Source organism: Indicator indicator, chromosome 13 (genome assembly GCF_027791375.1).
Source record: "Indicator indicator isolate 239-I01 chromosome 13, UM_Iind_1.1, whole genome shotgun sequence".
Lineage (NCBI taxonomy): Eukaryota > Metazoa > Chordata > Aves > Piciformes > Indicatoridae > Indicator > Indicator indicator.
The window spans coordinates 13,617,719-13,643,565 of record NC_072022.1 but is presented as its reverse complement, the minus strand read 5'-3'; the positions used below and the strand labels follow the sequence as shown (position 1 = coordinate 13,643,565).

The following is a 25,847-nucleotide window of genomic DNA, read 5'->3' as shown; positions in this document are numbered from 1 at the left end:
CAACAGAAGCAATACCATTTCTGGAAAAGGCCATAAAACTTTATTAAACCCTGTAGGCCATCCTCCCCTTACACACTGACATTGGTGATACGGCATAAGCTGAAGCATTTGTCAACAAGCAGTGTTTTGCCAAATTGTTTTTATTTGGCTCAGCTTTCCATCAGCAACATGCAGTGCTAATTCTGAGCCTTGTTTGAACACTCTGGGAGCAGTCACATTTTGAAGCTTTTACAATAAATGCCATGTGGTATTCTGCACTCTTCACCAGCTTCAGGACTTGGACCTCCGCTGAAAGAAACACAAGAAGTTTAGTATCCTGGCAGTGCAACAGCTCATAGGTAATGATACAGATTAAATGAGGGTCTATTGTATCCAAAAGGCACCTTTAAAAGATGCAGAAAGATAGAAGAAAAAAAAGAAATGAAAACAAAACAAAAACAACAACAAAAAAACCAAACCAAAACAAACAAAACCAAAACAAAAACCCCACCAAAAACCCACACAACAAACAACCCTGAGAAGTACATACATCTCTTACCATACTAGACTGTTAGCTCACTCTCCAGGTGATTTCAACCAAGAGATACTGGCTTTTATGTTCCTTGCTAGGTACAGCGTCTCCTTATGGCCCTCATCTGTAATACAAAAATCAGATGTAACTCCTGCACTGGCAGCAAATAGAGCACTCTGTCTCTGTAAGGAGGTGTAAGGCACTCTACCTTCAAGGGATCAAAAGTATCCAAGTAGTCTCAAAATCCAAGAACAAAGTCGTTTCCTTCGTCACCTGCTGATGGAAATACTGAATTTTGTACCATTAAGGAGAGCAGTGCCAAAGTGTTCATGGAAAGAGATGTGAGAATTAGGAACTCCTGGTATCAGATAGGACAGCCACTGCTGCCGTGGGCCCAGTACTGCCCACTGTCTCCCAAGATCTTGACTGTTCCAATGCAGTGATCTGGCCAAGGCCAAACATGCTAAGCTGAGAGGGAAACCATGTGTTGGCACAGACACCCAGAAGAGCTTTGTCTTGCTAGCACAAGGAGTCTATGAAGGACATCACAGCTTTTTAAGATTAACCACTACACACCATTCACTCAACCACAAGCACCACTGTTTCCTGGCTGACTGGGAGCAAGCCTAGGAAGCCACCTCTGCCAGAGTACTGCAAGAGGCTCGTACTGAAGTAGAACAGCACAGCAGAGATAAGCAAAATCTAGAAGCAGTGAGGAGCTTCAAGTACTCATGAAGGGTCTGGTTTGGTGACTGCTTTTTGGTGGCCATGCAGGACCTCTCACAGGTACATGGTAAAATTGTGGAAAAAGAGAAAGGATGAAAAAAGATGTTGCCCTTTTTAGCAGCAGCCTGAACCTCAGTTATCTTGAAACGGAAACTCAGCTTCAGATAGCTGGGTCTCTCAGACCAGAACATGCATTGCACCTCTATGAGGTCCAGAAAGTGCAAAGGTGATTATTTGGGGGATTACTCTACACTTGTTTCTTGACTTTATTCCCTCCTTTAGACCCTTAAAAATACAGGAGCAACATGTGACTTGAAAGGAGGAACCTGGAAAGGCAGATGCACAGAACCATCTTTGTACCCACCCAACAGACAGCACCAAGACAACCAAACATTGTTCACCTTCACCTTCTCATCAGCAAAGAAAAACTGGGTGACACAGCAGTCAGAAGCTGATGCTAATGTGACCTTAAGCCTTTAAGCTTTCACCCCTCCATGTGCTTTAAACACCAAATACATATGCCTCCATAATTCCCTGGCCGTTGTTATAACTATGCTTGACGCATTTCTTGTCCTGCTCCACGACGATTAAATACATTGATAGTATCCTGATGGTCATTGTCACGTTCAAGAGCATCTAAAACATTTTAAAAATATTCTTGTTACACATTTTCATAAGACATTAGCATCATAGCTCAGGATTTGCCCAGAGCAGCAGTGTGTTTATGCCATCTGCTCCTTATAGGAAAGCAACAAGCCTGTGTCTGGCAGTAATCTCCCAACTGCCAGTATGTGGTGCAGCTGACCCCCATGCAGACCCTGGCAAGCAAACAGGACAAACTGTAAGCCTTTGAGCCCTGTTATGATACAGTCCCATCAGGTCTGTCATTATTTGCCTTTGTTACCACTGTAGGGATAAAACACCTTAGCATTTATACTTTTTATCCAGATCTATACTCAACACAAGACAAGCTAAAGCCTTAAAACTCCTACAAAATCATTCAGGCAAAGTGCCAGCCTAGCTGCAAAGTTGAAGCAAAGATACAGAACAAACCCAACAACAACCAGTAGTCACAAAAGCTCAGAGACTCAGAAAGACTAGACATGCTTTCTGGCAAGAGTGAGTGGCAGGAGTGTTGGGCAGTAGACACCTGTGTGCAATGGATGCTTTGTACTATGAAACAGCCACAGATTCTCCATGCCTAAGAGACAGAAATCTTCAAACATACAGCCGTCGTTGTCTCAGCAGGATTAGAAGTAGCTTAGCTCTCAAAGACCAAAAAAGGCCCTCTCATCTTCCTTCACCACCATAAAAGGCCCCAAACCCCTGTTTTTATAGATTTGCTTAAGACCAGAAAGAATCATTATTAACCTTTTGAATAATCTCTTGTCCATATAGGCAGATTAATTTTTCTTTTGGAAGTAGTTCTTAAAATAACTCATTGTCAGGAATGTTAAAGACACTTGTATTTTTTGAAAGTAACTGAAGGATTTGCTGATGGCAACAGCAACAAATCACAAAGGGAAGGTTGGTACAGCAGTATCACAGGAGATCAAAGGAGCCAGCCTACCGTTGTAATATACCGGGAGTGGAACTCTGGAGCGTCCTTCAGGAACGTCAGGCCAGGATGTGTTTCCACCACATCCTGTAAGATAAGACCAAATAAAATGAAATAAGATTTTCTTCTCCTTCCAGCGTTTAGATACTAGTGGGTTTACAAACCAATACTTTTGAAACTGTATTTGCAGCATTAAAAATAAAACTGAAATGACATAATTTAATCTATAACGTGAACCCTCTAGAATTGTAAGTAGAATACATTTTTGGGCAATACGCACCTGTAGGGCCATTTTGATTTACTTAAGGACAGAAAAACAAAGGAAGAGAGTTAGTGAGCAGATGAAAACTCCATTTTTATTGACTGAGAAAAAAAGTAAATTAGTCAACCATGCAACTACCTCCTCTCCAAGATCTATTTTTTTTCTCTCCATTCATTGAAGATATTAACACTTATTAGAGCCAGGTGTCAGAAATAAGCATTCCTTGAAAGGTTGAAAAAGTCACTTTCTGCATTCTCAACAACAATGAAGGCTCTTGCGAGTCTCAGAATTCACAGATATGATTAGTGCTTTTCCAAAATTTACTTGAACTACCTGTGAAAACACCTCTTTCTTAAGATCAGCTTTTTGTAACCATAACACAGGCTCGTGATGCCAGATCTGCCAAGAAATGGCCAAAAACATGGAAAAACTGCTCAGATACTGAATGAATCAGCTCAGATCCTTTCTGAATCAAGGTGTAATTTCTACATGCCTGACTTCTCTACCCTTTAAAAAAAGCATTCAAAGTTTTGCTTTGCCTGTATCATGACATGGCAAAAGGATAGAGCAGGCAGTGCTTTTAGGAGTGTGGTATGACCAAGTTTTGGACAGTCTAATTTGATGTCTGATATGTTGGTGTAATATTGGTGCTCTCTGCTTGACTGACAAGACTATACGTGCCTTTGATTGCACCAGCAGCTAAGCAGCAGAGATGCAATCAATCATGAAAGGCAGTGTGCTCAGCTGAGAGCAGATGAAAAGGAACATGGGAAACTTTACTCGTCCCAGTCCCAGTTTGGTTTGACACAGAAATATCCAGTGCAGACAAAAATTTTCCTCAAAGCAGCATCTCCACAGAGGTTTCACACAGAGGGTAACACAGAGTAAGAAACCTAGGAATATGTGGAAAAGCTCAGAAAAATTATCAACATGATCAGAGGAGCAGCTGGACTTGATTTAGTGAGAAATTATAAAGAAAGCCTAAACCTATCCCAAGCCTACCTGAATGGCCATAAATAAAGAATGATAATTTGCTTTCTTAAAAATACCACATGTGAATAAAAAGAAATTAAGACAGGCTGCACAGATTTAGCCTGAATGTTAGGAAAAAATAAATCAGCAGTGAGACTTGTGCACTAGCAGGTTTAGAGGCATTCACAGACCAATTAGAAATGTAATGTTTTTTGCAAAGGTTTCCATGTGATACCTCATCTGGCAGTCTTGACACAAAAAATCAATTAAAATTGTTTTTTCAAACAACTTCTACAGCTGTTCTATTAAGCTTTTATGTTATTTTTGAGTATCAACAGCACCATGCATTTTCTCCCAACAACCATCTAGAAAAATGGGGCAAATTTCAGCCTGGTTACCAGGCACTTGTAAATATGAATTATAACAAGGGGCTGAATAAAGCTTTGACAGCCCTCAGAGACTTTAGCAAGCTAGGTAGCTGGTTAGCACATAAACAAAGTAAGCCACTTAAAATGCTTATTTCTATTTTGCTCCAAATTAAACCCCACCCAAGAGCTGCTCAAGCCAAAGGTCTGCATGTCCTTGGTAAACATTTAAAGACATGAAAATAAAGAAGTTATAAAATAAACGTAGCTTCTTCTCCCCAGCCATTCAGTGCTGAGCTGTTGAAGGTACCTGAAGCAGTGGGATGAAGTCCTCTTGCTCTAGGTAGTCACAGTTAGGCTTTGCTAAAAGGTAGGTGAATCTGGATGCCTCATCATGGCAGTTACGCAGGATTCTACAAGAGAGATGAAGAGTTACTCTAACCACTTCATACCTTACAGGATGCAAATGCCTTATCAGTTTATGCAATACAACTACACTGATTTATGTAAAGTTGACCTCAGACTACCAGCACCCATCTTCAGTATCTTTCAGCATCTTTCAGCAACACCAAGGTACTTCCACCCAGTGGAGCTTTTTTCCATGCTAACATTGGTGTAGTAAACAGTTGCTTACTGGAGATGGTTCTCACTTTGGTTCCACAGTGTCTCAGTGAGTTCACTGACTTTTCAAAGTGCTATGTGCTCACTGATCTCATTAGAAGTCAACAGGATCGACCTAGTAGGATGCCATAACACACATGCTCTTCAATTTAATCACAGAGTCATGGAGTGGTCTGGGTTGAAAGGAACCTTAAAGATTCCTGTTTTTCAGTATGTGAGGATATTGCCAAACTACAGCAACTAAATTTTCAACCAGAGAAATCACTCCACTGAAAGGAAAAAGAGGGCATCCCTTGCTAATTGCAGCTGAGCTGGCTGGTGTACACTGAAGCCATGGAGAACAGCCTCATGGAAAAATTAGTAGGACTGAGTATCTAGAGAAGCATTTAAACTCATTCCTTAGGTTGACATTTTTCACCTATGGAACCAATTCTTGTGTCTGCTTTCTTTTAATCCAAAATACTACACTAGTCAAAAGACATTGTGCACAGTTACTTAATTCACTCTGAATAGAAATACTCCTGAAAACAGAGACTTCATGATGGTTACCATAGCACTATTGAAGCCCTGTGACAGAAGAGAACATTCAGATATATAAAACATGAAAATGTTCACCTAGTATGAAGGAAATAACCAGAAAATTATCCTGCATTCTTTACTAACTATGAAAATGCAAATGCACTGTTAATTATTTACTACAACTGATTATTCACCTTCTCCTCTCCTGAAAGTGTACAAGCTTATATTCAAACCCTGGGCTGAAATGCCTGCAGCTTTCCTGCAAAGATCACATTGTAACTGGTTTGCTGCTAATTCTGACCTTGCCACCCTTTACCAAAAAAAAAATCCCAACGAACTCACCCCAAAAACCAAATTTTTTTTTTTGGTAAGTCTTCCAAGACAAAAAAAAAAAACCAAATAAAAACATTTAGCGGCTGACAAGCAATACTGTTAGCTGCACGTTCATATCATGCTGTCAGTTACCAGATACATTCTAGATTGGCTGCAGAAAACTTGTGCTAACATTTTAGCTTCAAAAAAGCAAACAAACAAACAAAACAGGCATGTGAAGATGAATCCCAAAGTAAATTTTAATATGAAATTTTTAGTTTGTTGCTCAGAAGTGTTGTATACCCAGCAATTCCTACTGATTACAAATGACATCAGTATACATGCAGCATTTTGAAAAGTCAGGTCACCTAGAAAGATGCTTGAAAACAGGCATCAGCAATTCAAGATACCTATTTCAGAGTTGTGCCTGTGTTCAGGTAAGTGTAGTCTAATGTCACCAGAAATGTTGTATTTCTGTTTATCATGTTTCCAGAAAAAATAAAATTTTTAACTGTTAGAAGGAAAAGGAAAGGAAAAAGAAAACCAAACCAAAACCAGTTTTCTAAAAGAGCAATTGAAGTGAGAAAAAAAACATGCAAAACCTGTCTTGGAAATAGTGTGGTTAAAAGAATACAGAAAAGGGCATGACCTCAGGCTGCAAATATCTGAAGGCTGTGAAAGTCAGGAATGAAAATATGTGGCATCATACATCAGGAATTAATTAGGAGTAATTGGAGGGAACACAAAGAAGAAAAAATGTTGTATGTCAAGAAAAACTTACTGATCACAGTCACCCCTAACGTTTTTGCAGTTTTGCCAGAGTAACTAGAAGCTGTTTTTACAACATTATCACAGGAAGTACTTTGGAAACTCAGAGTTAAAGACTACTTCAAGAATCTGAAGAGCAGCCATAAAGTGAAAAATTAGAACTCTCTCTGGATATGAGATGAAGACATTGTTCAGGTGTTTCAGAAAGCAGACTAAAGGCTGAGTTGCCCCAGAGAGGAAAAAAGAGCAGGCAAGAGAGCAAGCCTGTTCCATCGCTCACCTCTGACTCCCTGCGCAATATACACAGACCTCTCAGTTTCAAAAAGCCTTGACAATGGTATGTGGAAGTGACTGACAAGCCCCATAGATTTATTACATGGCATGCTTGAGGAAGGCAATAACTACTAAAGCTCCTTGAGTATTCACTTTTATGGTGCTTTTTTATTTTACATTTCTCCTTCCTGCCCTATAACAACACTATCATGCACCTCCTCTCCCCAATCCCAAATGGTACTTGCTTGCTTAGCACACTCATGTAGCAGCATGAAAGCCTGAGAGAAATACATGCAAAATCCACAGCCATCTGTCAGCCATCTCAGAATAGCTGACATACTTCTGGGGAGCGTGTTACTAGATTTGATATGCCAACCAGACTAACACATCTCATTACCAATACATGGACATAAGCGTTCAGGGAGTTTGAGGAAAGAAAACTTAAGCTGATGGAGATTGAGCCATTTGTTCTGCTCTGAAAACAAGATGATTATTTGAAAAATGAGAAAGTGAGAAGTTTGGTGTTAAAACAAACAAACAAAAAATTCTGTCAGGCTGTTCTCTTTTTCCAGAAAGTTTTGATTCTGCTGTACTCACTTTCTCCACATAGATACAAATGAGTGCACAGACACACATCCTGTCCTTTCTCCTCCCGATGCAATGAACATTGGTGCTTTCCAATAGAGTGGGCAGTCACAGATCTGTAATCAAACACCACAACAAAGATGAATATGAAAGCAGTCACAAGAGCAGCCTGCTTGTTTACACATCAAATTCACCATTTAGACTTTTATGTAAGGCAAATAAAGCTGGCATGGCATATGGGTTAGTCAAAAAGCTATTTATTGTATGCCAAGGAACAGAATCCACCAATACCTTTCTACTTTGTCATATGCCTTTTTAAGTAGCTGAGAAATATGTCCTGTCAGGCTAGGAAAAGGCTGACTTCTCACTGACAGCAAGGGAACTTAAATTCTAATTATGGACAACTAATGATTAAATGCCTAAAAGTGAAATAATTTCTGTCTCACAGTTTTCAGTGCAGTGCCTTGCACAAGAGCAGTCCATTATCCCAACACTGGTAGAATTCAGCAGGATAACAAAAAAATGGAAGTAAACTTGGAAAGAGGCTGATTCTGACAGAAGGACTCCCCAGACAACTTTTTAACCAGCATCTGTAGAGGCTGCTCGCTTTCAGAATGATCATCAATGACAGCTCAAGCATTTTATACTCTAATGCCTCACAAAAAGCAGGCATGAAAATGGCTTCAAGCATTCTGCTGCTGACACCTTCAAGAAACCTCCTCTTCACCACAAAGATCTTTCCCATCACCTTCATGACTCCAGACAAAGTATCAGAACATAGGCTGAACACAGGCCTTGGCAGGAGTGCAGCTGACGCTATACAAAGCCTCCATCACCACTTCTGCTAAGCAAGCCCATTCTCAACTTTGTCTGGGTCTGCATCTTTCTTTGGGAAGCCCAATCACCATGAGACCTGCTTTCAGATTTAACCAACCATGTCAGGTGACTGTACTCCTACAGGTGGTTAGCTCCTCTCAGGAAAGGATGGCTTTTATCTTCCATTGTTTCCTTTGTGTAGGCCATTCTCTTGCATTGATTTAAGAGCCCCCAGAGTGGTATCGATGTCATGGACAGGTGCAAGGACCAGACAGAAAAGTAGAGGTCTCTTCTACACCACCCTCCTGCTTTTCCCAGCTTGAGTATGACAGGTCACATACAGTTGTCTGCCTTGTTATAAAAATCAATTTCAAACCTTTTCTTAGTTAAGCAAAGTATGTTTCCTGTTTATGTTTTCAATAATGGTTTATAAATAATGCTACTAATTTCCTCTAAAAACAAACAAACAAGAACCCAACCTATTCTCTCCTTTCAGACAAGTCTTTCTTCTTGGAAAACAAGTGCTCCTCTCAGAAAGAATATGCTCAATCAACAGTGCCAAAGCTGCATTCAGGGTAATCTGAACATACAAGACATGTCTGACAACTGCTAGTTTTAGATCAGTATTACTATAATACATGGTTGAAAGAGGAGAAAATAGAACCACCCATCTGCATTATGCTCCCACACAAGTGCTGTGTTTTGTTCCCTGAAGCCAAGAACTCATTAACAGACTGTAACAACTCCAAGTCTGCTGACACCTGCATATGGATATTGAACATATGCATCTCAGTGGATGAGGGTTGAGTAAGCATTTCCCTCTTCTACGTCCAAGGAGGTGTAGGCTGGAAACTGCTTTCTCAAGCAATGATGCAATAAATTGCATCCAGATCAGTGGGACAGCTAACCCCACAGAAGGTAGCTGGCACTACCTGAAGGGGCAGACTAAATTTCTGTCATCTTCTGAGCATGACTATGGGTGAACACACAAAGGAAAAAAAAAAATACCATTTGCATTTGCTAAGAAATCTGTAAGACTGCAAATCAACACAAGAAAGAGCAAACACATCAGATCTTATAAACAGCATGCTGAGCTCTTTTGCTTACTGTTTTCCTAACCTAAACAAAACTATTCAGAGCAAAAAGAGATTGGTTCTTTTTTCACAAATAATGAAAACAGCTGTGAGATACTTTACTAGTTTTAGTTTCAGGCTTTAACTCAAAACCCAACCCAACCCAAACCACCCCTCAACCCCCCTACAGAATAGTTACCTTAGCAATTTTCCCCATTTCACAGATGTTTGCTTTCTCATCTTCAAACTCTCTAAAGGCTCCTTCAATCCTGGCAATGATTTCTTCATGATTAGAGCAGACGTTTGGAAGTCCTTTCGGGAAGTAGAAACGTGGAATGTTTATCGACAAAGGCGTACTGCTGGCAGCTTTATTCACAGGCAGGAGAGAGCAAGGGCTAACTGTGGAGTTCAAAGGGACTGGGGATGAAGTTCCAGGTTTCTTCTCTTGTTTACTTTGAACCTGGAGATATAAATGAATAACAAATACTGTTAATGGCAAGGCATACAGAGGAGAAAAAAAATAGTTTGTGCTGTTACCGATTTGCAAAAAAATTAAAACTCATCAACAATTAAATAATAGCACAGGGATAAAAATGCCTGATCTTGAGTAGATAAAGCACTTCTGTAATACCAAGCACTGAAAATTTGGGATACGCCACATCTGCTTTCATGTAGTTTCTGTGCATTTTCTGCATGTAGCTGTGGATTATGGTATACCATTGAACCATGTAAGAACGCTGCAATTTAGCAATGCCACTGAACAAAGACAATGCTATTTTCTCCTCAGGCTGGTCACTGTGATGTCATTCTGCCCCCAAACCTGCTCAGAACTAGAACACGTGCTCCAACATCTGGCCTCATGTATGAGCACACTTGCATTCAGAACATCCACATTTTCCATTCCCTTGGGAGCGTAATTATTTTTGCCAAGGCATTACTTCACAAATATAAGAAAAGGTTTGCAAGACTGTCTTCTAAATGTCAAGGAGCCTTTTATTCTATACCCAACTTAAACAATCCAAGACCTGATTTTGGTTCAAGATACCAAGTAGTGGCAAATCAATTTTAACACTGGGAATTGTGAGCAGCCAGCAGAGTTTGTCATTAGGCACCCATGTGACAGAAGACACAGTGCAAAATGTGTGCTTACAACACCAGCTGAAAGAGTCCTTTTGCAGGCAAAACACCCAAAGGTTTCACTTAATCAGCATCTACAGAATTTGCTGAAAAACAAGGAGAAAATGGGGAATTGAAACCAGGCCTTTGGCATGCCCGTTTAAAGGTGGTCTTTTCTCCCATCTCTACTGCATGGCAGCTCTGCTACCCTCCTGTTCCTCTCCTACCTGTAGTAAGTGCATGGCTGGTACGGTGATCCCCACTAGATCACCTTTCTAACAGATCTCTGCAACCCTATAGTTCTAGCTATACATCAATACTTTTCATAAAAGGCACTTGACTGAAGTACATTACGAGATTCAAAACCAGGTAACTTTTCAGACAGGACTCTTTTAAACTCTGAAAAGAAGTTACAGTGTAAGCAGCAGAATTCAGATGCTGGAATGCTGAGGGATGAGGAATTCCCCATGGCCCCATGAATCCACACTTTATTGGGAAAAGGCAATAGGCCTGCCTCTTGCACAATGGGCTTGGACACGAGAGTTATTATTAATAGAACAACATATATGATAACAGGCTAATAAGGCAATAGTCAAGTAAATACAGCTGAAACTTTCAGTTTGTTTATTCTAATTATTTCAAAACAACATGTTCTTCAGATAAAGGGGCCAAGTCTGAGTTCATTAAATACAGAAGAATGTATATGATAAACTGACTAAATTCTTTGCCTTCCTATTTTCCAGAAACTTGGAGCTTTTTTCTTAAGACATACTAAATACCCAAACTTCCCATAGGTTTGCTTACAGGAAGTTGAAAAAGTGAGAATTGTAGAAGCTTCCATAAGCCCTGTTTTTACCTGCACTTCATAATACTTTATAACCCATTCTCCAGAGACCTGTAAAACAAGAAGTGGAAGGATGTTCTTCCTTTTCACTCTTGTGCTTCAGTGTTTTAAGTGGGAGGGATGTCTTCCTTCTCCAAAGGCTGTTCCATTTTAGGAGCAGGAAGGCTTGCACACATGCCAGCTAATGCATATTTTTGTACTGTAACTGTTCATACAGAACACATTAACCTTGGATTTCTTTAAGGCCTCCTCTCCTGTGTCTAATAACACAAGGAAAAGCTGAAGATTACTTTCAGCCTTCACGATTTCTAGGTCTATCAATACCAGTATTCAGATTCTGTAATGTCCTCAATATAGCTCTCAACCTTTTGAGAAGAAGCCTGACTACCACCATCAATTCTTTCTCCCATCTTCCTTGATTTTTCCTACTCTCTCACATATGCACATCCCTGACTCTGATCCAGAGTGATGCTGGACTCGCTTTGAGCTCAAGTCTCAGACTTGGACAGGGTAAGCACCAGCCCTGGTTACTCTTTCCCACAATGCAGGTAGGTGACCTGAAATGGTGACAAGGGTTAAGCTGGGTTAATAGAAGCAGCCCCTTCTTCTGGCTTCCTTTTGCTTTTATGAAAGCAAAACCCAAACAGTCTGAATGTTTCTGATTGGGATTACACGTCCCAGAGCAGCCACTGCTGCATGTTGGAGGTATATGAAGATCCACCCTTCTCCTATGGCTGTCTGCTTCACTAAGGGAGGCTAAGCAAGAAGGGTGAATAAAGCTCCCTGTGACAGAGCTTTTCAAGAAGCCTCCATTTGGGAAAGAGTGGGTTAATGAATCTGACCTTGCTATATAAGTTAAGCTAGTGATTTGATGTAGAGAACTCACACACCATCACTTCTGCTTTTACAAGCTGCTTCCCACCCTGTCTGCCTGCCTAGCTAGTGGCTTTCCCGGACAGGACCCAACTCTACTCAGTTTTCACTTTCTGGATTCCAGCAGAGGGGAAATCCCTGATGGTCTCTCACAGCACCATATTCATACAAACAATGCAAAGCTGGAACAGACAATGAGGTGCCAACTGCAGCCACTTGACTTCTATAATAGGACTCAATAGCCTTTTGTCTTGAAGAGTCGGTTCTCAGAAACAGGTTTATTGCTCATTAATCTCTTTAATACACCCATACACTCCTAGCTGTCAGGACCAGGAGGAACTACAAGAAATTACTCAAATTTAATAAACCGAAGGGAAGCAAACCAACATACTGTTCTCTCATTGACTTTGCCCTGGCCTCCACCTTCTGAAGAGCAGAGCAATTAGTTTTCCTGCAAGTAATGTCAGAGTCAGCAATACTTGGTACCAGCCCTCATAAGCCACAAACCTGGACTCAACAATCTACATTAATTTCCTGATCCATGACCACCACACAAGCCAGAAGGTTGGACATCTATAGGGGAAATGCAGAGAATGCTGCTGAGCGTCAAAGTAGGGAGCCAGTCCAGATACAGGTTTGCAGATGATCTTCATAGTAAGACTGAATAATGCCTTCTCAGCCCAAGTCAAACGAGGGGGCATTGCTTACAGAAGGCTTCTTTTCAGAAGATTCTACTTCAGGAATAGAAATCAATTGTTTAAGTTTTGCCTTCTTCCCTCTCACATATGAAACAAGCTTTCTACAAGGACACAAAGAAAAAACAACAGTCAGCAACAAGCTTGAAGATCCTGTTCCCTAGAACAATCTTGCAAATGAATACTCCAGGATGCGTAAAACCAGAGGTCAACGACTATGGAGATATCAGGGAGTTAACGACAACTATTTGTGAAAAAAGCAAGAAACAGGAGGGGAAATTCTGTGGCAATGTTTGCTTAGTGGAACATGCATTTTCAGAAAGGACAAGAAAGGAAACTGCAAACCCTGTAATAAGTCTTTTGGCTTTGTTACTATTAGCCAATATATTAATGTTTTTTTGCCAAAGAGGAAGGTGAGATGAAAGCCTGATTTAAATCCTGCTCTATAGCATAGTGTCATTTACCTTAACTATCCACTGTATCACCTTTTGACAGTCATACAATTTATTTATGGACAGACTTAAACAGTGACATCTGCATTCTAAATAAACTAGACAGAACCACAGCTTCATTGCAGCTACACAACCAAACCACAGACACTATACCTCTGTCAACCAGACCTGTCTCTCAAGGACTTGTCAGTCCCAGCATAAAGTTCCAGAAGGAAGCAGTAACACATCAAGTGCTCAAACACTTTCTCCTCCTCCTTCTTGGCCCCAGTCTCCAACAGGATCCTAGATAATAAGTTTACCAGTTCCATGTTTTTTTTCCAAATAGGATTCTGTAATCCTCTTTTCTAGGGTACAGTGACTCAGCCTGGATTCTCACAGTCCACAGTGCTGACTTAATGTCTCCTTCCATTTTTTACAGTTCCTGTCTTACTGAAGTCTAATAGTAACTGGACACAAGCCATCCTCCAAGATCCTCAGCTCTCCAGAGCTGACTTGTATCTGTTGCCTGAGACTTTCTCTTTCCTTCACTGAAGCCCTTTCCCATCATTATAGCTTTCGGCTGCCTCTTTCTTATCTGTCTCTAAGGACAGTAAGAACAGCAAATGGTCATCTGCACATGGCTCCAAACAGCATGAAGAGGCCCTAAGGAAATGCATTTCTGGATAGAATATCTTCTACTAATAAATCATAAACTCACCATCAGAAACAAAATCCAATCAAAGCAAAACAAAAATGAAAACAAACTCTACCTAAGCAACACAGAATCACAGAAGTATTAAGATGAGAAGGGACACAGGGCTAACTCTTGGGCTTAATGAAGTTCTAGATCAATCCAGTTGATCAATCTAGTTAGATCAATCCAGCTGAGTTTTGAAAACACAGACCTCACATGCTTCTACCGACAAATGTGCCTACATATATATATATATATATATATATATACACACACACACCTGCCCTTCCTGAGACTGATATACTTCAGTTCACACTCTAAACTCCATGGAGAAAACAATCAATGTACATCCAAATAAATCAAGAGAGAAGGACAACAGTGGATGTAAAGCTCCACTCCTCAAAGAAGTCCCACCAGAGCTCTCATCTGTCCTGACTTGCAGATGACACTTACCTAGGGGCAAGGCCACCAGGATGAAAGGCAGAACCTTGGGTGGAGAAGCCTTGAAAAACTGTTCAACTATTTCCATGAGTAAAGGTGCCAAGTTCTCCACCTGCATAGAGCAATACTCTAGGCATGGGTTTAGGTTGGGAACCCACTGTCTGAGTAACAGCCCTGCTGCAAAGGATGCGGGGGAGAAGGTGTGCAGATGAGCCTGCAGCATTGGTGACTTACAAATAAGGCAAACTATGTACCAGACTGCATTAGGAATAGGGCCAGGAGAAGACAGAAAATTATTATCTCTTCTGCCTGACACTAGGGAGGTTGCCTCTGGACTGCCGCAACCACTTTCAGGCCTTCACTTCAAAATGAATGGAGAGAAACAAAACAGGCATCTACAGAAGGCAATTCAGATAGCCAGGATTAGGAGCACGTAGCAGGTGAGCTTAAGAGGCTGGGTGAGGTTAGCTGGGCAAAGAGGAAGCTTAGGGATGGGCTAATCACAGCTTACAATTATTTGAAGCACAGTTACACAGACAAACTCTGTAATGGTACATTGAGATTGGTCTCTTCTCCCTAGTAACAAGTGATAGGATGAGGAAATGGCTTCAAGTTGCAGCAGCAGAGGTTTAGGTTGGATATGAGAAGAATCTCCTTCACTGAAAGGATTCTCAAACAAGAGATGCAGACATATTGCTGAGGGACATGGTATAGCACCAGACTTGGAAGAGTTAGATAATGGTTGGACTCGATCTTAAAGGTATTTTCCAAACCAAATGATTCTATGACTCTATGGTGTAAAAGGGGCAACAGCTATGAGCAGCAGCTTGTGAGGGTTAGGCTGGAGGATGAATTTAACTTAGGGTAGTATGGCCTGCAAGAGGTCACTGGAAGAGGGTAGGGGAAAGCTCTGTCTTGAGGAGTTTAAGACTTGCAGAAAACCAGTGCTGACATGAGCTAGTATTAGGAATAGTCCTCCTACAAGCAATTAGAAACCTCCCTACCTCCCTTTGTATCAACACTGCTATGGGAGGGTCTCCAATCCTTCTATAAACAGTCCTGCAAAAAATAAGCACAAGAACTGAAATTACAGCTCTTAGAAGTAATATGGGTTGTACAAAATACCTTGTCTTGTCCTCCCTTGCCTTCCTGGCCAATATCTACAGGTTTCACAAACTGCCTATCACCCATCTCTCTGCTCCCTATCACCTTCCCTCCTGCTAGCACATCTTTAGTTAGCCAAATTACCTCTACCATTGGTCATCCCACCCTAACACACTCACACCATAAAGAATAGCCCCAAAAGCCACAAAATTAACATCTCACTGCTGCCAAGTAGAAGAAACCCATCTCTTGTACTCCACCCCCAAAACGTACGTTGTCACTGTGTTTAAATGACAGCTGCAGAGCTTGCCAGATCTCTCTGTGAACAGATTTAGCCCACTTGGAAAGGCAGAAAACAGCTTTGTTGCTGGATGATCTTCTACAGTGTTCAGAGTTAAGCCAGCTCACAGAAAGACCCATGGGGCCCAAGAGCATGATAGGGGTGACAGTGAGGACGTAGCAAGAGGGAACAAGCACTGGAAGAAAGGGAACAGGAAGCAAGACGATCCTTTTTTCAGCTGCAGTTGCCCACTGCACTAATTCACTTGCCTTGGGTCTGCAGCCCCAGAACTGTTATTCACGATGCATTTAGCAGTGAAGGTTGCTGCTCCTACTTCAGACCAGTTGGAGGGCTCATGTATCAAAGGCTAATCAACTTTTCCAGTTGACCTACCAGGAGATCTATCTCTCCCTGCAAACCTTACCCTGATTAAATCTTTAGGTGATCAGACTAACTCTGGAGAGTGAATTTCACCCTGCTGCACCATTCCTGTTCCTCTCTTCTGAATTGCTCATGGTCCCCACCCAAGCCATTACTACACATTATTACCTCATTCGATTCTCCTCTAGAGAATGAAAAAAACAAGTTCCAGAGATTAACCTCATATGTACTATTCCCTGCCACCAGATATTAGGAAAACACAATGTGCTACAATATACTCTGGAGCAATTTTAATAGCTGTTTCTTAGCTGCACTGCTGAACATTTCAACTTTTAACTTCGTCACTGGGTCACTGATTATTTAAGTAGAGATGAAGATCAAGATGGGCTAATTTCAGCATATTGTGATTCCCTGTAAATCTGGGGTGGCCCTGTGCTTATTTGGTGGCCTAGCATAAATTATGCTCATCGTTTGCAGTTGCCCCAGAAAGCAAGTACAGCAGCTGGGATTTACCGAGAAATATAGCTGTGTTACAATTTTTATTTCTTTGGCTACATCTCCATGATCTTAAGGATCTTTTCCAACCCAAATGATCTCCTTCACTCCCAGCGTAGAGATAGTATGAAAGAGCAAAAAGAAGTACCTTGCAATGGTAAAATCACAAGCCCCAAAGCCAGGTAGGTTGGTTTGTGCACAAATTTTCACAGTAGATACACTGTTGTATCTCACTGGATACAACAGAATGTTGTGGTTGTCCCACATGCAGCAGGAGACATGCAGAACAATCACACACAGTTTTTCTTAAAAAAACCCAAACCACAACAACACAGAAAAGATTGAATAGTCTTACACTACCTCCAATTTCTAAATCACTGCCCCTGCTATTAATTTCCCCCCCTTGTTTACAAAGATGTTTTAACCCTGCAATCTAAGCCTAGGGGGTTTATTTTTAAACCTGCTGGTATCTAGCTCTGAATAACTTTCTGCAAATAGATACTCCTAGAGGGAATACAGCTTGATTCTCTGATCCAATAAAAAAAATACAAAGCACAAAAAAAAAAAAAAAAAAAAAAAAGGAAAAAAGAAACACCAAGCATTCAAACCTGGGCCTGCTGGAATGACTTCAGCCGCCTCTTGAAGCGAGATGGAAGAACAAAGTCACAGCCCTTCGCAAGGAAAGCTAGCTCCCCTCCTAAGTCTGGGTCTCTCCGCAGAGAATTCTCCTTGATCATCATCCTGGTCAGCTCCTAAGCAGATGATGCCCTTTCCAGAAGGGGCACAGGGACTCTGTAGGATATCACGTCAAGACCAGCACGTTGCTCTCTTGGTTTTGATTTTTACAGGCAAAAAATGGCAAATGGCTTCAACATACTATGTCTTCTCTCTCTTCACAAGGACAACATCTAAATATTTTATCTCATTCCTGAATCCAAACCTCCCTTTTTTAATTGATATTCAAAGTACCTTTCAGCACCACCAGGATCGTCTGCCTTCTTGTAATACTTTAATTGAGAAATATGATCTACAACAGAATCTATTTCCCTGCTGGCTATATGACAGACAATCTGTCCTTGGCCTGTAATAGGCCAGGGGTAATATGGGAAAGGAAGCACCCACCACCACTACCAAGAGTGCTATAATTAGATGCACTGCAGAAGTGGCTAAATATACCATCTTCCCCAATAGTTCTTACTTTATGTGTTTCAGTGCTGAAACCTGAGGTGCAAGTTTGCACCAGATGGACTCAGACGGGGTTAAACCACATGCTCTCACCCAAGGCCTGTGAACATGCGATGCTAGTGGTTTGAAGTCCCTGCTTCTGAGGTGATGAAGCAGATGATCAGCATTAGTTCCCACTCCAGACCAAAGGCTATAATTTTCAGAAAACATAAGTTTTTCCTTCTTGCTTGGAAAAAGCAAATCATCTAATTTCTTTAATGGCAAGCAAGCACATAAGAATGACCTTGGATAACAAGCTCAAATATTCTGAAGCAGTTCTTAAGAAAACAATTTCATATAGACACCAAAATGCATCATTCTTTTTATTCACTTTCCCCCTAATACTCACAAAGCTAAGGCAAAGCAATTCTCAGTGCACAGAAGCCTTCCCTCTCTCTGCACAACCTTGAACAAGTAGATTTCAAATTCTTGCTCAAGACTTTGTCTAGGCTTAAGTGTGTTCTCCTCCTCCTACCACAACAGTGATGCTTAATAAAGGCCTAAATCCAGCTCTTACTCCACAGGATGAACAAGCACTGAGTCCCTGTTTTCCCTACTTGATTTTGAAAGTCCCAGCTACTTGCAAATTTACTTTCTGTGCTCAGTAACAGAGAACATCCCATTTCTAGCTAGTAGGGCTTGTATCAAGATAGTGCATTAGAAATGAGAAAGAGATCTCACTGGGCCTCACAAACAGAAAGCTTTACTGCACATGTGCTTCTGATGTGCTGTTTCTGGTTTTGTGCAAAAGGCATAAAGTTAAATCAAAATCAGCATCACCTATTGTGACTGCACTACAGACAGACACAGAAACAGACTATCCATAACAATCCTCTTATCACAGATTTGCTCTTGTGCAGTTAAATAGGTTATTTACTAAAGCAGAGAGACTTCCAGCACAATCACATCAGGAACTTTTTTTAACTTCTTCATAAATCTGTATCAAAATCTTTATGTTTCCCTCCTGTATCAGGCTATGGTCCCACAACCTGGGCTGTGAAATCCACTTCTTTATAAAAGAAGATTTGAACAAGAATGTAGCAAAGTTTGGGTCCCTTTAGGTCACTGCAGCTATGTCCGAGCTGTGCAACCTGGGAACTTAAAAAGCCAACGAGGCTGAAAAACTCTGTCACCAGGCTTTGTTTCACCTACCTTTAAATGTGTTGTGCTTCAACACAAATCAACCTCACACAAGCAGAGACTAGCTGCCCTGATTACCAAAGCTTGCAGGCCAGGAACATGTCCCTAAGCATCCAGTACCAGTTCTTTTAATTCATAAAACACAAGGTTGGAAGGGATCTTGAGGATCATCTGGTCCAACCTTGCTTTCTTTCATTTCATCTGATTTTTTTTTTTCCTGTCAACTTTGATTCTGAGATACTTTAAGATTCACGTACTATTTTCATTTATTTCACTAACCATTACCAGACAGAAAAGAAATTTTATATATATATACCTTTTTTACTCTGAGTTTGCAAGCACTGAGCAATTAATTTTTTAAAGATTGAATAGTGTGTCTGTAGATTAACTGGCAGATATTATCAACATCTGACTGGAACAATTTGTAATATATGTAAGATGAAAGCTGATTTATCAGAAAAAAGCTTTATGTTGTATTTCGGGTGCATTGAGAAAATGTGATTATTTCTTGACAGTTAATCGTTATGATGTCATAGAAGCCATTTTTTACAATTAATTGCCCCACACAAGATCCTTCATAAGCCTATAATTAAATTTGCTAAACAAAGAAGTACAGAGAACTATGAAAAAGCATTTTGAAGGGAAAGAATTATGAAGTTGCCCACCTTAATTTTACATGAGCATGAAACAGTCTTAATTTCACTCAGAGTCATTTTAGGATTGCGTATTTAAGCATGCAACACAGACATTTTGATACAAAAAAGCAAGGTGAGCAGCCTCAGGACAATGTTTTAGAGCACATCAAGTTAAGAATACTTCTGAAAGTCCCAGCAGTACCTACTCCATCAATCTTTGAGGCAAGGCAGGATTAGATAGCAGCCACCTAAACCCAGCCCAGAGGAAATATGAGGCAGCATGGAGCAGCCTCTGGAGACTTGACTCAGGGCTCTACCATCTGAGATACTGTGGTTAGACAAGGTAGTCTGAAACCATTTTTTAACTCTGGCAACTGTAAACCCTCTGCTGCCAGATCCATAATCCTGGTCGAAAAACAATTATATCACCCATTTGATGTCTATGTGAGCAATTCCACTTACTAATCTCACAGAAAACAAACCTCACTAAAATTTCTATCTTGTATACAAGCATTATAATCATTGGAAAGCAAAATTCAGAACCATGCAAGAGGAAGTAGAGACATAGGGGAGACAAATTGGGAAGTACAATTGCTCTTTCTGGCTCACTACACCACAAGTAAATCCTTTTGAGAAGAGACACCAACAGAGCAAGATCAAAAAAATAAGAGGCCTCTTCATATCAAACCTTGGTCCTGGTTTCCGCTGCAAAAATTATTGATGATTTTTATCCAACAACTCTTGAAACAAAACACATGAGCAGCACTCGGAACAGAGCTCTGCATTATTCAAACATGATTCTGAAAACAGGACGACTAAGTTTCTTACAGACTTTTCCAGGGTACTTCACCTAAGTACCAATTCTTATGGAAGCATTAACTGAATTTAAATATTCTGTTGAATTAGCCATCCTGTATGTGGGTAGATCAAGGACACAGAGAGGTTAACCTCAAAAACATCCACCAGACTTTTCCAAGGACTTTGCAGAAGATGAACATTTTACTTTAAAGGTAGCACCCTTTACCTTTCAGAAACACTCTCACACTCAGCACTTCTGCAGATAAATTCAGAGAATTTCTATCTCCACCTTCTTCACTATGCACTGGTTTGAGTTTCCCCCATTTCCCTCACACCTGCCAGTCTGCCCAGAGCTCCTCACTGCCCTTCTAGCTAGAGAAAAAAATACAGATAAATAGTTGGGCTTTATTGCTAGACTTAACAGATGCTAAGATTTTTTCACTGAACTATTTTTTTCAAACCCACCATATTAAAAAGATCAGCTTAAGACAGGCACACAGAACAGGAAGTTTTAAAACAAATAGTTGTAGGTTTAGAGATAAGCAGTGGAAAACCAGATCTCAGAATGGGAAATGTTAGACAGTCTGAAAGTACACAGTGCTTCCTGGCCTGCCTGAAAGCAGCATGATGCACTCATGTGCTCTGTAGAATTGATGGACTTCTTGAGTATTCATTTCCTAGTTTCTAAATATTTTTGTTTTGAAAATGAAGAGGCAAGTAATTCTATTGTTCTCTGTGGACAAGCATAATTGGCTTTTACAATAAAGAGAAAGCCTGTTGCCAATACAAGTTAGCAGAGATTGCTACCTGGACACACCAACTGAGATAGCAAACAGTCCATACTAAAAGTGCTTCTCCCTTTCTTTCTTCATTGCTTAGGATTTGAGGACCATTTAAACTGTCACAACCTGCATAAATGAAAGCTGCACTGTGTTTCCAGTGTATTATTAGATCTCTGGGGTTTTTGTGTGAGCACACAACTATTTGATAGCAGTTTTATGAGCCTTAAGAAAACACACCACATACTTTACGTATTATTCATTCAGGCACACGTGTGTAACTAAATCAGAATCCACACTGAGCTCCAGACAGACTTATCCAGGAACATGGATGCATTCCCTGGATGCTATACCTAGAGAGGGCCTTATGTCCATATCCATGCTATAAATGACAGCAAACCTCAACAAGTAGGTAAGTGATTAGGGAAACAGAAGCTGGGAAGTGACCATACTGATAAGCTATGTGACAGTATAAATGCATCCAGTTTTCAAGTATTATAGAAAAAACTGCCACAGTCAGTGTCACGCTTTTAAAAAAAAGGTTTTATAAAGTCTGCTAGTTAGGAAATTTTGTGAATTAACATACAAAGCAAGAATAGCTACTATAAAAGATCACTTCAGAGCTTTTACAGCTTCTTGACTCTGTACTCCTCAAGGAAAAAAAGACTCCCTTACTGGATAGATCAGACAAAGTTATGCTTTCCATTTTCTGTAAGCAAAGATGCCCAGAGAAACATCAGAAACACTTGGAGAGTCTAGTCTAAGAAGATTTCAGTAGCGTAACACCCCCAATTTCAGAATTACGCCAAATACCTGTATTTTCAAGAAAGAGGACAGTTTTAAAGATGTACACTTCATGGTCCAAATAGAAGGGGCTGTAAAAGTAACTTGGCAGAAAGCTGATTTTGGAAACTGAAGCCAGTCTCCACACTTTATGTGGGGTTGGAAGTTTGGCACCAAGTTATCTTGAAAATTTGGAACTTGTTACCAAACGGAAAGCACTGAGGGTTAGACAGACAGTCGTGGCTTCCCTCTAAAGCAGGCTCACATCAAGACCCTTTTTTGTGGGAAGATTCAGTCCACCTTTGAGAGGTACAAGCAAAGCAGACTCCACAACAACTCTGTGCACTGGGGAGAGAGAAAAGAAAACTCAGTGTTCGTAGATTCTGACCTTCTTGCATAGATAATCTCTCTATTTAGGAACTGGTAATGAAGAGAACAAAGGCTGTTGGAGTCTGCTCAGAGAAGGGAAAGGGAGAAGTGGAATATTCAGTTCTCATTGAGCTGGTAAGAGACAGTCTAATACCTAGACCCAGGAATAAAGTAGTTAGCTGAAAATTTGTTTCTATCTTCTATTATATAGGACCCATTTAAAGTACAAGCAAACAGCCTGCAGAAACATCAGAAGACAGGAGCAAGCTTGAAAGAGAAACTATACACCAGGGCACATTTTGTCTGCTTAGCGGTATTAGTTCCTTTTTTTGTTGTTTGTATTTAAACAAATGCTACATTTGTACCAGGCTGACCATGTTATTCTGTGTTGCAGCATCCAAAGCATAATGAATCACTTAACAGATGTAAATTAATTTTCCCCCACATTTTCTCGTATTTATTTTACTCACTATCCCAGCAAAGGTTTGGTTCTCTTACCTTAATCACTTCTGGGGCCTGCTGAATTGAAGCTGGAACAGAGTCTCTGGAGGAAGCCCTAGTATAGCTTTTTTGCCCTGCAAGGAGGGACTGTGAAGGAGTTGTTAAAGTTTCCTGAAGAATCTGCATCACTTCCCTTTCCTTGGACAAGCTTCCCTTGCCCGTCTGGAATTCCACCAGTTCTTGGGCAAAGTCCTCAATGCTTTCCAGGATACGCAGTAACAGGGCTTTGTCATCCTCTTCCATTTTATGACCATTGATTTCCATGATTTTTGACACAGGGGAAGTGGGGTCAATGGGTTTACTTTTAGGTTCAGGAGCCTGAGGTAGCACCTGCCTACCATGCCAACCAGACAGCTGCAAAGAGGCAGGTTCATTCTCCTTTAGAGGGGGTTCCCTCAAAGTATTCTCCATTTTCTGAGAGAAGCACTCCAAGTCCAGCAGCAGTTTGTCTATCTCCTCCTTGTCTATCTTACTATACATCTGTTCTACTTTGGAGACATTGGCTTGGGAACCATGCAGTACAGAATCTGAAACTGCTTTTAAAGGAGTAATTTTCTCAGAAGCATGGGAGAGCTCAGTATCTCCCACTCTGGCATGTTCTACTTTAGCACTGGCACTTAGATCTGAACCAGCAGCTAGCTGGCAGCTGTGCTCTAGGCTCTCACAGCCTCTTTTCTGCTGCTCTGCCTTTATTTTTCCTAATGTTCTTTCCCCATCAGACTCCTCCTCAATGTACAGAGTCTCAGCGGAAGATGTGCAGCCAGAAGGGCTTGTGACTGGTAACTGAGGTAGAGCAGAAGCATCTTTCACGGCTCTCACACTCTTCTCCTGTGGGATGCTGTGGAGGGCATTTGAGGTAAAGCTCACAGTACTTGTTTGGATGGACTGAGAGGTGCTTGTCACCTCATACTGATCACCTGGTAGTCCGAGGGGAGCTGCACTTGAGGATGGCAGCTGAATAATATCTTCATACCTAGGTGGCTGCTCATCTCCAAATACTGGGAGAAAGGGAGTTTGCTGCAAGCCATGAAAACAGTTAACCAGTTCTGCCAAGTCACCAGCTTCCTTGTTTCCTAGTGGCTTGAGCTCAAAGGGTAGCTTCTTCAGGTAGGAAGAAAATCTTGTCATCAGATTCATATATATTTCTGAATTAGCCAGGGGATCACTGCTGTTCCCTCCACTAACACTGTCTGCAGACTTCTTTTTGATGCAGTGTTTTATTATATCTGTGCACTTTTTCAGATCCTCTGAGCACTTGAGCAAGATATCTAAGCACACTTTAATATCTCCACTAGAAGAACCATCTAACTTGTGTTTTTCCAAAATCTGGGTAATGAAGTTTTCTTCAGAGAAAGAATGAGGTGAGAAGGGAATTATGGGATTCACGGTGACTTCTGAAGCATCATTGCTCTCCTGCCATTTTTCCACAGGTGAAGGACTCTGCATAAAGCCACATGGAGGGCAGTTCTCATCATTGTTGAAGTGTCCATAAATCAAGTCAAAATCGAACGATCTCCTGCTGAATGATTCCGACCGAACTTTCCTTCCCTTTCTGTAGGCCACATGACTGGAAGAGTTCTTGAGTTTTTCAAAGGAGAATTCCTTTATTTTACCACTGGCAAGGTTTATTGCCTCACCAGTAATGTCTTTTAAACTGCTGGAGGCCTGCACTGAAGCGCCCTTTTTGATTCTTGGATTACTTGGGAGAATTTGTGGATAGTCCTCATTTCCAGGCAACACAAGTCCATTTTCAGGAACAGGACTTCTATGGTCTAGGTTGGCATCTTGGATACCAAGCTCTGCGCAGACACTGTGGTGGGCAACTATGCATGCAACTCCTTGCTTAAACACCTGGCAAGTGCCCGTGCAGTAATGCACAGTGTGCTGAAAGTGCTGGTCTATCACCACACTGCTGTAGCAGTTCACAGAAGTAACCATAAGCCTGTAGGCTGCTGCCATAGCACAGCTCACACTTGGAAGCGAAGCTTCAAAACCCACCATGAACTTAAAAAAAAGTTCACACCCCTCCCTACTTTTGACAGCCACACCAGATTTTTAATAAAATCATTCAAATGTCAGTTGAAAACATTCAAACTACACAAGACACTACTGCCTTGAAAAGCCCTGGTTAAGTCTGGAGTGGTACAGTCACAGCAATTAGCACAACTTGCATATGGTTTGACTTAAAGCCACTTCATTTTTGTACTCCATGCAGAAAGTTGTGCTGGTGCAGCACAAGCTGCTCCATTTGTAATGGTCCAGGTGGGTTCCCCAGCAGGTATTAGAAAATTCAGACAACTCTCAGGCAGAAGTGAAAAGACAGTGATTTTTGTTTGATCCTCCTTCTCTCTTTTTGGGTGAGTCAATAAAAGATAGATAATCAAGCAGCATGTACAAACAAAAAATCCACAGTATGCTTTTGCAACTCCCCTCTCACACTGGTAAGGTAGGTCTCTGCAACAGGAAAGAAAAAAAAAGAAACAAGTGAGAGTCATTATACTTTTTATGTAATAAGCAACCTTGTCTAGTACCTAACATATGGCACCAGACTGTAACAACCAACACTCATGCTTGCACAGAGAAGGCTGATATTTTTCCTTCACTCACATAAGAACACTGCTGAAGAGCTAGCCTTTATTTACACACAGGCTGTCTGTGTGTTGCCGTTTTAACAACTCTATTTTAACCACTCAATTTTTTTTTTCAGTCTTGCCTTTTTTTCCCCTGCTCAGACTGAACAAAGCATTACCTTTAATTCTAATGGATCAAAACATTTCAATCATCTTGTGAAATTCTGACTTTCACTTTCCAAGACATTAAAGATACAGCAAAGAGCAGTAAAGAAAAGCACTTTCAGGATTACCAAACGCTGGATTACAAAAAGCTGCAAGCAGTTTGGAGCA

The 25,847-nt window shown here is 40.9% G+C and overlaps 1 protein-coding gene across 2 annotated transcripts in view; it reads right to left on the bottom strand.

Moving 5' to 3' along the window:
- PPP2R3A (protein phosphatase 2 regulatory subunit B''alpha) overlaps nucleotides 1-24,903 on the bottom strand; it is a 40,174-nt gene extending 15,271 nt beyond the window's left edge. The window contains exons 1-5 of one of the 2 annotated variants that reach the window (XM_054385908.1): nucleotides 22,942-24,903; nucleotides 9,561-9,821; nucleotides 7,485-7,588; nucleotides 4,705-4,807; nucleotides 2,808-2,882 (exon numbers count right to left, since the gene is read on the bottom strand). In XM_054385908.1, the coding sequence (XP_054241883.1) occupies nucleotides 2,808-2,882; nucleotides 4,705-4,807; nucleotides 7,485-7,588; nucleotides 9,561-9,821; nucleotides 22,942-24,903 (2,505 nt within the window). Of the gene's footprint in view, nucleotides 1-2,807; nucleotides 2,883-4,704; nucleotides 4,808-7,484; nucleotides 7,589-9,560; nucleotides 9,822-17,323; nucleotides 17,456-22,941 lie in introns of those variants that run through there. The other variant, XM_054385909.1, reaches the window with a different exon arrangement.
- Between the last annotated feature and the right edge of the window lie 944 nt (nucleotides 24,904-25,847).